The following is a 14425-nucleotide window of genomic DNA, read 5'->3' as shown; positions in this document are numbered from 1 at the left end:
TATGGATATACAACCTCCTTATTACATGTCACATATTGAACACATAATATTTTTATCCATAGAAGTATCTGTTTTGTTAACCAATGGTTGGATCATAACGGAGTGAAATGGCAGGTTTTTTACTAAACGTCGCACTAAGCAATACTCATTATATCAAGGTAGTATCGACAAACCTGTGATTGATGTCATGGGAAGCTCCCCACAGCACGGAGTGTACGATAAGACGAGTCAACGAGCCTGATTACCATTTCTGTCCCCAAGTTCTTGGGTGCAGGCAGGGCTGGTCCTTCCTACTCAGCAATATTACAGCTATTTGACAGCACCCAGAAACAACTGAGCCACGACCAGACAGTCTAGTGACTGATATTACCAAATGCACCAACCTAGCCAGCGATTCTGAGCATCCGATCCCGTGAATCGCATTGAATAAAATAGACTGCTGAAGACCAATCCACACATGGACCTTCACGGATGTAGGTTGTGCTATGCTATTAATTATAAAGCAAGATGTGAATACTTACGTCGAAGATCTCGAAGCCAGCAATATCCAGTACACCAATGAAGAACTGTCTTGGTTTCTTGGTGTCCAGAGTTTTGTTGACTCTCTTGACCAGCCACAAGAACATACGATCGTATAGGGACTTGGCCAGGGCAGCGACGGAGTAAACCACCTATAAAGAAACAGGTTTAGTTACACAAGGCTGCCAAACACTTATGTCACTATGATAAACTTGGCTCCGTGTGACAAATAGGACGTGGCAGGATACGTTCACCTTCGGGGAACACCTGGTATCGTCACGATTTGATGGTGCTTTATAAATACAGGAATAGAAATGGCCTTTAATGTTTGTAAGTGGTACATTAAATGTAGTATCCATTCACTGGTGTTTTCAGAGGAATCCTACAGATAGTCAACCGTGCGAGGTGAACAATGTTAGATTGGGTGGATATTCTTGTGTGTTGGTCGTCAAGAACTATGGTCCCGATTGTCTTGTTTCGGTCTAATGACAGGGATTTCACTGTGTGACATACACTTTTAGAACCATGGTTGTGGTGTATTTACCTGATCCTTGGTACGACCTTGGGTCACATATTCGTTGCCGACCTTGATCTTTGGTTTCAGGAGACCTTTGACAAAGTCACCAGCGTTGACACCGAGCAAGAAAGCAGCTTTCTCAACCTCTGCAAAGGGAGAAAACTCCATGTCAGTGACGTCCTAAATTTGGCAACTTACTATACGATAATGACTAAGCTAACACATACTAACTAAAATAACTAAACCTATGCATCTAATTCTAGCAACCGCAGGCTATGTGCAATTACGCATTTACCCAATGCATCATGGGAAACAATGATAAATAAGAGAGCATGTTTCTAGATTATAGCAATGTCGCAGCAAAGAATCTCTGCACTGTCTTATTGGGTTTTTTCGTATACATATACTGAACTGTCGATTCAAATATATTGTGGGAGTAGTCTTGAAATTTATATGGACACACGTTTTACGTCTAACCCATCAATAAAAATGTGTTATGTTTTAATGAAATCTTTGAAACAAATTAGTATAAAAGTGGAGTTGTTAAATTCGAAATTAGATTTTAATGGACGTATCAGTAAGCTGAAACCATTAGACTTCAGCGATGCTGAAACAGGAGCATGGCAGTGGGTGTCACGCCAGATGTTATTGGAATGTCCACAACGTTAGTGTTTGGTTCAGGAAAAGCAAACAGGTGCTTTTCATGAAAGGATCTTGAGATGAGAGAAAGGACCTGTCATGGGAATGAATGGGCGTGTGGATGGGGGACAAACGTGGAGGGTACGTGCAGAGTGATAAACGAGGGGAAAACCAGGCCATAGGAAGTACACCTGTTCCGAGAAGCACTGCCTCTGATGGTACACCTCGTGTGTTCTGTGCCGTAGTCTGAAGGTCTATGCATTTTCACCCTCTCTGCTGGTAAAGATAACACAATCATATACACTGATAGTTTGCTTCACTAAAAGTTAGTTGTTGAGTGGCTGTTGGTGGTGACATGTTGAGGTAGAATCACACAGTCATGGCTCAATCAACCATGGCAGAAGATTGGTTAGGTATCAGTCGGAATTAAAAATAATGTGAAAGAGAGTTTGTTGAAAAAAGTATTAGGAAAGAGAGAGGAAACATAATGTAGTTTAATGCCAGTGTGTAGATGGATGTTAGTGGGTGAACATGTATGTATCTCCTGTGTTGTGAGACGGATGAAACGGGTGTTCCGGGTCCTGTAAAAAAGTTCACGAGGCAGAAAGGGGAGGTGCAGGGATGAGAGTGAGGTAGACATACTGAGTCGAAGTGGTGGAAGGATGACCACAAAATGTTCATAGCTGAAATAAGCATCACATCGATATCTGTAGAAACATGCATATTTAAAGCGTAAACACATGAATGTCTTGACATATGATATAGAGGATAAAACTGTTCTATCACAACACACATAGTGCACTAGAATCACAATATCACACAGGCACACCACTCACGACAATACCAAACGTCCAATCGTCGGCTAAACTAGGACATCATTACTAAAACATAAACCTTTCATATCTGATTTTCATTTCCATTGATTCACTAAGCAATTAGAAACGACGGCATGATCTGATGTAACTCTGTGCACAAACCTATTGTAAACATATCTAGCAGATGCTGGAGATTTAACCAACGGTTTTAGCAGTTGAGTGGCACTCCAGTCATATCAGAGTGCTGTATATGGTAGGTTAATGGCATGACAACACTGTGAATAATACTTTACTGTACATAGAAAAGGAAAGTCAATGTATGATACACTTATGACTTCTTGAGTAACAATTTGATAAGGCTATGGTGGGTTTCCTCAAGAAAGACTACCTTGCCCTGAACACGACTCACTCACTCACTGACTGACTGACTCACTCACCAGCAGTTCCATCAGCCTCGGCCTGCTCGCCTCTCTGCTTGAACTTCATCTCACCAAAGTGCAGGATGGCGCCAGTACCTTTGTACATACTGGTCTTCTCCTCCACGGTGAAACCCAACACATCGAAGGCGACCTAAGCATATACATACATGGTGTAAAAACATGGCTGTCCTCACGCATTGTATGTTTCACGTATCAGTCACATGTTGTTCTAGTTTGTCAAATATCCAGACGTTCCCCGACGTTCATCGTCTACAAAGGCACCTGTTGAATGGTTACACTGGACGTCTCAATGAAACCACAGCGGTTCAAGGTGACGCAGGTCGTATTGTTTATAACTTAACACCCACGGGTTGTGTGCTGACAAAAACAAGGGTAACAGACATAGTGGGTCCCATATTCTTTACCGAATGACGCATCCTTTGCGAGGCTAGAGCCTCGACTGTCCACCTATTAACATCGATTCGCCTGAGTCAACTCTCCTTTCACCTGACTCTTAATATACCACTACCAATTCAATTATCACAACTCGTCCGAATCAGTGTAATGAGAAATTTACGTATGCACTTTTCCGTGTGTTTATGTTTTGAATTAATTATATACTTACGTCTGTCATCTTCATTTCCTCTACGTCATCGATACCGTCTACGGTGAGGGCGCCCTGGTTGATGAAGTAGTACAGGGCGGGGTCACAGGGTGACAGCAGCTTCTCTGAACACAGTATGAAGGGGGGGATATCAAAGGCATTGGAAACAACCATATCCAAAACATCGTTAACAATATTTACGAATCTATCAATCTGTAAAATTGAGAATTAGAAAAAGTTATATTTCGTTTTTTTATGTTGATCATCATTCCAATTTCCTTTTTCAGAAAAATATACATTGAAACATGCAAGTTTTAACCTGTTGTCTTTCTTTTAGATATAAGAATCCTAAATGTTTTGAATTTTACAGGAAACCAATCAATATATAAAGATGGCTTCAAAATGACAATCCTTGCAATGTGACTTCTTTAACACAGATACCCTGTGGACCCTAAGGGCAGACCGGCGATTCCACTGTGTGTATATTTATTTACCGTGGAGCTTTGGGATGGCATCAGACAGGAGCTGGTAGAAGATGTGGTAGTTCCTCTCCGCGGGCTGTTGGAAGGTCACGCGAGATTTCTCCAGTAGGTCTGGCAGAAGATTAACATATCATATACTCCAGGCCCATGGGATATATACATAACTGTACACAAAAGGAAATTTAAACACCAATTTTATATCTTTAACATGTTAATATTTTAAAACTGTAACGCGACAATGTTTTATAGGAAATTGCTGAATTAATCGTAAAGGGCTTCTTCGTACTTTCAATTCCTGTTTTTGAGATTATTTATTTCATCTGTCACTTCAAAATAGATCACTGCCATTTCGAAAGTGTCAAACTATATTCATTCAAGCCATACATTGATACCTGGCGGTGAAAAAAACATCAACCTCACCTACTGAAAATTTCGATTATCGAACTTAATGACAACTTACATGTTTCAATATCAGCACCGGCGATCTTTCCTTGGGTACCGAAATGGATACGGATGAACTTACCCTACAGATGCAGAAAATATATTCACATATCCGACAAATAGAGGTAGAGAATGAACAAAAGGAATGATATAGTATCACCATACAATACACACCTATAATATTATTGAACTTTTCACCATTTATTTACGATTTGAAAGTGATAGATATGAATATGTCCTCGATATCTAATTTTACGTATAGAATTAAAAATAACTACGGAATAAAATGCGATTGCTATTCGTATAACTGATACTTTTGTATTATAAATCAATGTTATTTGACTCTGATCAAGCAGGCTTGGTACACTCCAGTCAGCAATGTTCCACCTCTTTCACGGCAGCCTGTCAATGACTGATTCAACCGACCATTGGTTGATGACATGAGCAACGACTCCAGCTGAGGGCACCGTGACAACAATCAGCTAGGTCACTCTGAAACCACCTGAATCTCATTAGTCGCCTCCAGCTTCAAACGTGGAGCACGGGAACTATTCTACCCAGAAGTTCTCATGGGGACGCTACAGCGTACTTACCCGCACGACCATGATGTCACGAAGTAATGATAAATATACAAGGTGGTGACGACGATACCAATGGTTAGGAGGAGATTGTTTACGCACAACATGCAGGTTGGTCACAAAAGGAGTCGGTTTTGCAATAAACAGGTAACATCGCTCGTAATGAGCCTATCTACCAGGAGAGCAAGTGGTAACTCGCACACACGTGTGTATGTGCACCCATAACATGTTTCCACTAAAGGAACACTTTGCACGGTTCTATATACAGGTATAGTGATCTTCAATTGTTGCGAACATCAAGGGGTGCTATACGCCAAGATGAGTCACTATGGCTGAACGCAGTACCACTCGATGCCGAGACATTCGACACAAATAATCTGCAGTCGCCTCGCTTAGTGTAGGATATGATTCAAGAAAAGCGTTTCAAACACTTGAAAAAGACATTTTTTGAATTTTGAATGACATCAAACAGGGCCTACATGCATCTTTGACGTCTCTACTACATGAAGACTCCACTATCAACGAATAACTTCATTTTCGGAAAGGCAAAAGAAACTAGTTTTGACTTTTGAAGTATGAGTTATTTAACAGTTAATACTGTACGAGAGCCGAAAAAAATTCAGAACCCCTTATGTCCATGAAAGTATAAATATATGAAAATATTTCCACTGATTCATGGTTTCTCATCACCAACGATACTTACAAATCTTGAGGAGTTGTTATTGCGAACCGTCTTGGCATTACCAAAAGCTTCCAAAACTGGGTTAGCTTCGATGATTTGGTCCTCAAGGTTGCCAACCTGTCGGCGCCAAGCACACACGGGAAGGAGGCAAGATGAAGGATTAGTGTTCTGTGCATACTGTCTACATACCCAGAAGGGATCTGTGTTAGTTAGTACCTGTAGCTACCTCAACAAGGTGCTTGGTGTGCGGTTGTGAGGAAACTCCAAAACTAATTCACACACGGTTTGTCAGATGGAATTTTGGTGTTTGATGCAGTGCTTCAGATTGACTGGGACATCGGGTCTTTTACATAATCCTCCATTTTCAATAAAAGGTTCTTTGTGAATATATTTCTGAAACGCCGTCCTTCGTTCCACAAAGGGACTGCTATATTTAAAAACAGATTCAAATAAATCTGAAGCACTGGCAATGTGGGTTATCATTGTAGGGGAAGGTGAAGGGCACGCGCACAATCAAAGGGAGATAACTTTTGTTTGACTTGGTTGTGAAAAAAGATTTGGTAAGAGAGAGAGAAAAGGAAGAATAAGAAAACAGATTTTGACAGGAAAATTCAAAAGCAAAGAAGAGGTAGGAGATGGAATAAGCACTATGCACGCCGTGTTGAGTTGAAGGATCGGAACTGTGCATTAGGGTAAATATGTCCGTCCCTTTCTACTGCACACATGTTTAGAGGGACATTCGAACAGGGTATTAGTCTACAAAGGACAAAGGTAACTACTGACCTTTATTCAAACAACTGACCATAAAACCAGGGCTCCATGACAAGGCACATGGGTGTCCGTGAGGTTCGTAAGTCATCTGTTTTGGAGGTCATCTAGGGTCAACTATGTTTAGAGTCTATCTGTATTAGATGTGCTCCGTGAGGTGACAAGCATGGGAATCTGTACAGGGTACTTACGAATCGAGAGGAGTTGTTATTACGGGTGGTCTTTGCATTACCATAAGCTTCCAAGACCGGGTTGGCCTGAATAATTTGATCCTCGAGTGATCCAATCTTCAGGTACATGCAGGAAAAGGTAAGGTACAATTTAAGGCGTCTGGAGTAACGACCTTAAGGAGCTTATAGGGTAGGTAACCAGGGCCTTCTTGATTGTACGAATCTATTGCAAGCAATAGATTGGCCAATCCAGGCGCTGGGTGTGAGAGGATTCTTTACCAGAGGGTTGTGGGGGTTTTTATCAGAGGTTAGAGGATATAATACTCGGGTATTTTGGTGACTTGTTTAGGAAGGTTTTAGTGCATGGGGTATGTGGGGTAGAGTGAGGGTTTGCTAGACTGCGGCGAGAAATGTTAAAGGAGTTTCACACATGTATTTCTCAAACTCATTCACTTAGTTCACTGGTGCATGATGATGGGTTTTCATTGGGTTGTTATGGCACTTTCATCCGAGGTGAGAGTTGCTATTGCTAAGATTCCTTTAAACGCACAGACGGCACAAGAAAATCAGAAACAGTGGGAAAGACCAAGAAGAGGAAAATGGTGAGAGGGATTCAGTTGAGGAGGTTGTGCGGTGAGAGGTTCAATATCAGGATTCGTTTGGACATACATCAACGGAACAACAAAACCATTAGCACATTAAAAGTGGGATTGAGGTTGGAGAGTTTCAGAGTTGGTGAGCTTGTGATGACACTTTCATCCTAGGTTCTAACGCTATGATTCCTACATTAGTACATTAGGAGGAGGAGATAGGAGTTGTGGGGATTCTTCGGAGGAAGGGTTAAACACGCGTCATGAAGATCTCTCCGGGCTATAACTAGAGGGGGTACGGTACTCACGAATCGGGAGGAGTTGTTATTACGGGTGGTCTTGGCGTTACCGTACGCCTCGAGTACGGGGTTGGCCTGGATAATTTGGTCCTCCAGTGATCCCTGATACCCGACACAATACGGAAAATGGAAGGGTAAAAAAGGAAGGGTGGAAAAATCAGTAATGACCTATTCATTGAAGTGCAAGGGTTGGCTGGTGTCATTATGAAGACTGGCTATGTGTTAGACTGGCTATATGTACCATGGGGTGTTGATGGACATTCTGGGCCTGGTAAGGGTACCTGGTGATTAGGGGCTGCATAAGGGGAAGGGTTGGTTGAGTATGGGCTGGGCTATAACACATTTTTAGGGCAAAGTGTGTTAGAATTGGAGAAATGAGATTAGGGGTTCGGTTGGTGTCACCTGAGTGGACCAGGGCAGTAGGTTGGTCTCACTCTTAACTTACGAATCTGGAGGAGTTGTTGTTACGGGTGGTCTTGGCGTTACCGTAGGCCTCAAGGACAGGGTTAGCTTGCACGATCTGATCCTCCAGCGTACCCTGTTTGGGGGGGAAATTGTTTTGGAAGGGGCAGGTCATATGTTAGACAGGGAATCATAGGGTTTAGGTACAGGGCGAATGGTTGGTTTTGTTGTTTGGGAGGGTTTTTTTCATAAGGGGGTAGAAGTTAGGTCGGGTTTGGGGTTTTTAAGGTGGAAGATTCAGGGTTTTTATACAGGAGTATAGGTTCGGACGGGTATTGGGTTTGGATGTGTTCGAGGTGGTTGTTTGGGGATTTGGGGTGGTTTTTAATGTATTTTATTTTGTTATGAGCCAAGGAGTAGGTAGGTAAGACGTTTTGGGTGTTTTATTAAATGGACGGATGGCGTTTGGTAGATTATTAAAAGGGCGGGATAAAAGAAGAAGTATGAACTGTGTAATACATGTCCTGTGTTCACAAATTGCAAAGAAGTAGAAAACCAATTCTATGAGATCATAAGTACTATATGCATATACATACATACATACATACATATATATTAAACATTTGATGAATGAATTATGCGAAAAGGTTATTGAAATTTAAGCTTTATATGGTCTTGCAAATGATTATATATAATACCTTACAAAAGAACGTCTTATAGATCATCGATATTTTGTGAAACAGTCAATGCATTTTGATATCAATATCGATCACAATTACTTTGAAGTATCAAAATACTTTGACTGAGTTCGCTGGAAAGAAAGGATTAAAATGCTGAACAAAGTCAAAGAAAAAAGATCCCTAAATGATGAAAAGATTTCATTCGTGTATTTATCAAGCTCAAAATTCATGTTCTGGTTCGGTCCTGTGTCACTCATGAGTTCCAAGAGAGAAGGAAGATGAAATATTTGCCTTTGTTCAGCAGCATCAAAGAGTTAAACATTTGAGTGATGACGTCGTCATGGTTACTGGTACTAATAGAAACATGAGCACAGCAGGTCCAGTCGAGTGTGGTACTACAGGAAGAGGGAGTTTGGTGACTAGAAGACTTGTGTGAAAGTAAAACTCCATGCATTCTTTACTTGAAAGATTTGTAGATAACTGAATATATAACTGTCAATGGTAAGGTGCTGATGACATTTGATCAAACAAGCATTCACCTGTTTTAACATCACTAAAATACATGTTATAAACAATTCCAGGAGACAATAGTGTCTTGAAGAAACCACACATATTAGACGTAGCTGGAAGATAGAGTGAGAGGTGGATTCTATGACGTCATCGGGAGCATGCGCACACAGGATTTACTTTGCTACCTTCTTGTCAGTTTCGTCTTTTTCCTTGGTGTCTTTTGACCCTCCGGCAACCATAGCCAGATATTGGATAACCTTCTTGGTATTCTCAGTCTTACCAGCTCCAGACTCGCCACTGCGCAGAACAGGATCAGAATCGTTCTGTTTATATTATTCATATCTATATCTCACTCTCCATCCCAAGAGAGTCAAAACAGTATGTTAACTACATCTTCCAGCGGAGTGTATTTATGTTCACAAGACGAATAATGGCCTAACCACTGACGGCCAAAATGTTCACCGATGTTCCTGTCACTGATGTTGGAAGATGCAGTTTAACATGTTGCTAATGAATATGATCCTATATAACGGTACCGTTGATAGATCACAGATAGTCCAAGGTCATTGTCTAACTTTAATAAATGGTTCGGTTGTTTATATATTGGACCGATCAATAATAGATTAATTATAGAAAAGTATTTTTCTGCTTTTATATTGATTGCCGGCTATAGACACGGAAAGGAATCTTTAACCAAAGGGTACTTTATCATTTCTCTGAATCCTTGGTACTGCGATGTACATCAATGGTACGATTATGCAGGATTGCACAAAGCATGTATATACTTGAAGCAATATACCATAAAGACTTACATAAAGGTCATCTTGTTGCTTGGGCCCTTTACCACCCTCTCGGTGAACATTAGCTGCCACTCGAGCAAAATACATTATCACTTTCTTCGTACTCTCAGTTTTTCCGGCTCCCGATTCACCACTAGCCAAAATAATTATCAAACATCAATAAAACACAACACAACAGGAACGTACCATGGCTTCATCTTCGATTATCAAAAATGAAAACATTAAATCTCAATTCTTTCTAAATAAATACCCTTTCACCACCATTCACTTAGGGTAGACTAACAGTGAGCCTGAAATCAGCACAAAGGCAAATTGCTTCGCTTGTACTCGAGTTCGCAGTAGATCTTCAATGGTGTAGACGCTTAGCCTGAGCGATATATGTATAGTCGATTCTGAAGACGTTGATAACATTTAACCAGAAAAAGTTGTGACCCTTGTTAAGACAGGAGAGGGAAGGTCTTACACGACAAGGCGTTCCGGTTGTCTGTTACACGGCAAGTAAGTCCGAGGACGTGATACCCACGCGTGTTTCTGTCGTCTTATGTGCTTGGAGTCTCTTATAAGCGTCGTGTTTTTCGAGCCTGAGACACGGATGGTGGTGAATGGTTTCTTGGTATTTATCACAATAGAATGGAGATTTAACACCTTGATAACCGAGGATGAACCACCACAGGGACCTACCATGTTTGTACACAAGCTGGGTGTTGTTCTAATACTACAGAAATGGGGGCATGTGCAGTGGAGAGGTTTCTATCTAAGAAGACGTTTACAGAAATTCATAAACACACGTTTTAAAGTTCACACGTGAGGAATTCTAAGTGTATCTTTAAAACAGACTAGATCACTAGATACTCTCGTTATGTGGGGGCATGCTTGTTAAAATATTGCTGTATTTCGTGTTCTTATAGTCTATCATGCATTTAAACTGATATGTGCGGCAAATATTATTAGGAGTGGATAAATTGCTGGTTAAACTTCACACATTGGGTAAGATATGAAGGATATGAGGAAGTAAATCGTGTTCGAGAGTACTCACGTGATCAACATGGACTGGTTCTCACGATCTGTGGACAAATGTATAGCATTCAGTCGTTACCCAAGTTGTATCTCCAATATACCTTTATCTAGCCCGGAGTACAGCAGTACAGTTCCATGTTTCTCCGATAGTTACTTGAAGGTGAGTGAACGTGTAGCAGTATAGTAAACTCCATATTACAATCAATATCATGTTAAGTCAATCCACAAGGAACGGTGACCTGGGTAGGTAATGTGTCAATGTCGGCATGTCATCACGGTGATAACAATTGTAGAAACATGTCTTGTATTGGTTCGTAGTTGGGTGTAATGGGTTATCGAACAGGAATGTATGTGATGAAGTGATAGACATCTCTGACACTGCCGATGTGTATATAGTTTCAGTGGTAACAATGGTCTTAGGGTTACAACTCGCCACAATGAGTTATGTCCCTTAGCTTCCAGGCCCGATTGGTTCCGATCCAAATATTATTCTCAGTGCGATCTTTGGATGGTCCGCATGATTCTCACAAAAACACAAGTGAAGTTGGATAGCCCAAAGGTAATCAGGTAATCATGTCCTATCGCTACAATCATACATATGTGTGTGTGTACGTGCGTGCGTGTGCGTGTCCCTAAGTACCTTGCAACATGTACTGGTAGGCGTTGTCAGCGACGGAGAACAAGTGGGGAGGCATCTCCACCCTTCGTTTGCCCCTGAACTTCTCAATAATCCTGGATGTGTAGATGGGGAGGCGCCGGTAGGGGTTGATGGCGACACAGAAGAGGCCGGAGTAGGTCTGAAGTAAATAAACATCACAATGGAGAAAGAACTGTAGGGGAATGGGATAAAATTGGGATACATTTTACATTTACAACATCGGTTATATGTAAGGAACACGCCTACATATTAAAGTAGTACCACACGCTTTATAGTTTCACCCACATCTGGTGTCACCATTGTACCTTCACGGTTTGTCTTCACTAATTAAATTGACACATGTCATCGGTTCCCAATTGCGCAGATCGATGCTCATGCTGTTGATCACTGGATTGTCTGGTACAGACTCGATTATTTACAGACCGCCGCCATATAGCTGGAATATTGCCGAGTGCGGCGTAAAACTAAACTCACTCACTCACTCACTAATTAAAGGGGGGATGGGTGGGGTGGGGTGGGTGTTAGTTTTATTGGAAACTGAATTCTTTTGAATACCCTACCTCATTACACCACCATATTACACGATCATGAGGCCAATTCATTATCGATCAGTATGTAACGAAATCATAAATATTGAGTATATTTTAACTTTCGTCAAATCACAGAGCGATCCACCTTTTTCCATTTACATATTGGACGGTCTTCCTCGGGCTACATCTTCTAAATGCTGTCAACATCTCTTTTCGAAAAGTTTCATATTTATCCTAACGATTATTTACGATGCAAATCATACATATCAGCGCAAAATACATTGTATCTTTATTAAAACTTATCGTGATAAAGTAAACATAGTTTATACGAGAGACAACTATGCTTTATACTTGGAGATGCAATGTAAATATTGGTTGAAAACGTGAAACAGCAATGTATATTCTATCTGAAAACCTTGGCTAAAAGGAGGAGTCACATTCTACATATCTAAATGCGTTCGAACATTCCGGGCAAGTGAAGCTGCCAAGGTTTCAAGGACTTTGAAGGTCGAAGGCAGATGGTGCCAAAAATAGCACCACACGCTCCGCGCATCTGCAGAATCACCCCAGAATATCGTCTTTCAGGCCATAGTTTCGAGCAGGTCCATGAATCGCAAACTTACAATCATACATGTGTTCGCATCATTAGCTTGTTTGAACATTTCAAAATGTATATTTCTTTAAAGCAGGATTCATATTGTAAAAGAACATTATTCAAACGTTTCTGTAACGTTTCTACATAATCTAATTAATGTTTCATGCACTATTTTCAGGCAATGTCAATATGACATTACGTCAACGTTTGGATCAGGTATATAATCAGTAGGGCGATGAATCACTAACAGCTAACAACACTAACTACAGTGTATACCTAATGTTAGTGAAAAACCTACTTTGGAATCGGAATTTCAGAGTCTGGTTCCAGTAAGCGACCTTAGGACTTTGACTTTCATACATCTTAGTGTATGAATTTAGGTTGTACCGTAAGGATAGTTTTGTGACAAAAGGCGCCTGTTAGCATTAGATACATCTTGACATAGACATCCATGATGCGAGATGATATCCTCACTACGATGGGACAACAGATATACCTGCTAGTTTCATACATGCTTCAACTAAGAATCATTTGATTTGTACCGTAAATAGTATCAGTGTCTCAGTCTGATAGCGTGTCATTCAGATTAATAGCACCTGAAAAACATTGTCCTTCAGTCAACAGTTCCATTTCCAAACTGATAATGACATTTTCACCTAATCACCTTTTCCAGGGACGTAATATGTCCAGCATGAAGTAACATAGCATAGGCAAAGTTCTGTCTGAGCAAGTCACATGAGTTGAGGTGGCATCAGTGAGTACTTACGTAGATCAGGGAAGCGGTGTATCTAGCTCTCAAGTTGTACAAAACGGCAGCCTCATTAAGATAGGTCAAGTTAGCCATGTCGTCGATCTTCTCGAACTTAGGGGGATTCATCTGCATGACGTCATCCTTCTTGACAGTTCTTTGCTGTTGAGGGGACGGAACACATTATCATAAATACATGCATCTTTTTAGTTTTGCTTTTATCTTTGAAGACGTGTAAGAATCCAGTGTTATTCAAATGCCATACCAAAAGACCTTTCTTTGTGTATCAACAAATTCAGAAAAATACACCTGGTTACCTACATAATAGTACAACCATGTGTCCCATATTCAAGCAGGGATCTCAGTGTTAAGTAAGGGATTAAAACCCACGGTCTAGCACTACATGGATCATGAATACAACTTAAATCATATTTACCGCGTTATTAGAATTCTGCCGAACGGTGATTTCCTCTCCTTTTGTGCTCTCAATCTCACAAGCCACAAATCCTTCCTTGTCATCAGGAATCCAGCAGGCCTTTTTACCGTCAAAGGTCTGGGTCTGTTCTTTCATCAACTTCTTGCGATCTACCGCAAGGTACTCCATATCGGGATCGTTAGGATCAAAAGACATCTTGGAAGATGTGGTGGCGACAAGCTCCTACTTCTGCCGAAAGTTTGCACTGAAAGTGCGAAGTGTCGAGTCTGCCGACTGAGAACTCTTCACCACAGTAGGCCTACTGGAGACTGGCAGAACAGCTCTAGAGATCCAGCAGCTGAAGCACAAGGTCAAGGCTAAGTAATGTAGGCCCAACAACTGTTTTTTAATCAAATACATGTAACATTAACGCACATCGAATTGTCATTCAATTTTAATTGGATTTGTGTATAGTTAAAGTAAGTGTGTGTGTGTGTGTGTGAGAGAGAGTTAAAGTGAGTGTGTGTGTGTGTGTGTGAGAGAGAGA

At 40.9% G+C, this 14425-nt stretch overlaps 1 protein-coding gene across 13 annotated transcripts in view; it reads right to left on the bottom strand.

Moving 5' to 3' along the window:
* Window positions 1-14236, bottom strand: part of LOC124280933 (myosin heavy chain, striated muscle-like) — a 36048-nt gene extending 21812 nt beyond the window's left edge. For 3 of the 13 annotated variants that reach the window (XM_046716939.1, XM_046716928.1, XM_046716940.1), the window contains exons 1-12: window positions 13900-14236; window positions 13482-13625; window positions 11573-11729; window positions 10952-10979; window positions 9928-10048; window positions 6656-6751; window positions 4456-4519; window positions 4008-4106; window positions 3535-3638; window positions 2928-3060; window positions 1064-1182; window positions 522-671 (exon numbers count right to left, since the gene is read on the bottom strand). In XM_046716939.1, the coding sequence (XP_046572895.1) occupies window positions 522-671; window positions 1064-1182; window positions 2928-3060; window positions 3535-3638; window positions 4008-4106; window positions 4456-4519; window positions 6656-6751; window positions 9928-10048; window positions 10952-10979; window positions 11573-11729; window positions 13482-13625; window positions 13900-14094 (1410 nt within the window). In that variant the 5' untranslated portion in view covers window positions 14095-14236. Of the gene's footprint in view, window positions 1-521; window positions 672-1063; window positions 1183-2927; window positions 3061-3534; window positions 3639-4007; window positions 4107-4455; window positions 4520-5717; window positions 5814-6655; window positions 6752-7532; window positions 7626-7968; window positions 8062-9300; window positions 9413-9927; window positions 10049-10951; window positions 10980-11572; window positions 11730-13481; window positions 13626-13899 lie in introns of all 13 variants that reach the window. The other 10 variants (XM_046716927.1, XM_046716929.1, XM_046716933.1 and 7 more) reach the window with 5 other exon arrangements.
* Window positions 14237-14425: the final 189 nt, after the last annotated feature.

Source organism: Haliotis rubra, unplaced genomic scaffold (genome assembly GCF_003918875.1).
Source record: "Haliotis rubra isolate DU_JTF1 unplaced genomic scaffold, ASM391887v1 Scf276, whole genome shotgun sequence".
Classification (NCBI taxonomy): Eukaryota; Metazoa; Mollusca; class Gastropoda; order Lepetellida; family Haliotidae; genus Haliotis; species Haliotis rubra.
This window is presented reverse-complemented; position numbering and strand designations above follow the sequence as displayed.